General features: G+C 45.4%; 1 gene segment (V, D, J or C); it reads right to left on the reverse strand.

The window, feature by feature from the left end:
- Nucleotides 1–81: 81 nt before the first annotated feature.
- Nucleotides 82–425, reverse strand: part of LOC107728040 (Ig kappa chain V-III region NG9-like) — a gene marked incomplete at its 3' end in the record, with an annotated part of 990 nt that continues 646 nt past the window's right edge. The window contains 1 exon segment of the V gene segment in view: nucleotides 82–251. Within this exon segment, the coding sequence occupies nucleotides 82–251 (170 nt within the window).

Below are 425 nucleotides of genomic sequence, written 5' to 3' on the forward strand. Positions count from 1 at the left end.
CATGGGCTTTTTTACAGTACAGTTTATTAACACCATACTGGGGTGTAAGGACCCACTCAGACCACAGGATGCTTCCCTCACTAACATCTCTTCCAGCAGCAACCTGGTCTTCCCTGAAGGTCTCACATCCAGATACAGACCAGACTCAACCCTGCTGAGCTTCAGTGGATGTGCAGGTGAAAGCTGCAGGTTGATGATTCTGGCTTGTGCAGCAGGACACCTCAAGTGTCCCATATACATCTGGCCCAGAGCTTTCCAGAAACAGACAAAGATGGACTTTTAATCTAGTTGTTGCTCTCGACTAATGACCGATTTATTTAGATGATTTTATTTCAGATGCATTTGTGATGATATTGTTTCACATCCTCATGAGCAGCTGCAGCATCAGTTCAGTCACTGTGACTCTGACTGACGGAGGTTTTTGT

The sequence above is a fragment of the Sinocyclocheilus rhinocerous genome, unplaced genomic scaffold (genome assembly GCF_001515625.1).
Source record: "Sinocyclocheilus rhinocerous isolate Xijiao unplaced genomic scaffold, SAMN03320098_v1.1 scaffold6480, whole genome shotgun sequence".
Lineage (NCBI taxonomy): Eukaryota > Metazoa > Chordata > Actinopteri > Cypriniformes > Cyprinidae > Sinocyclocheilus > Sinocyclocheilus rhinocerous.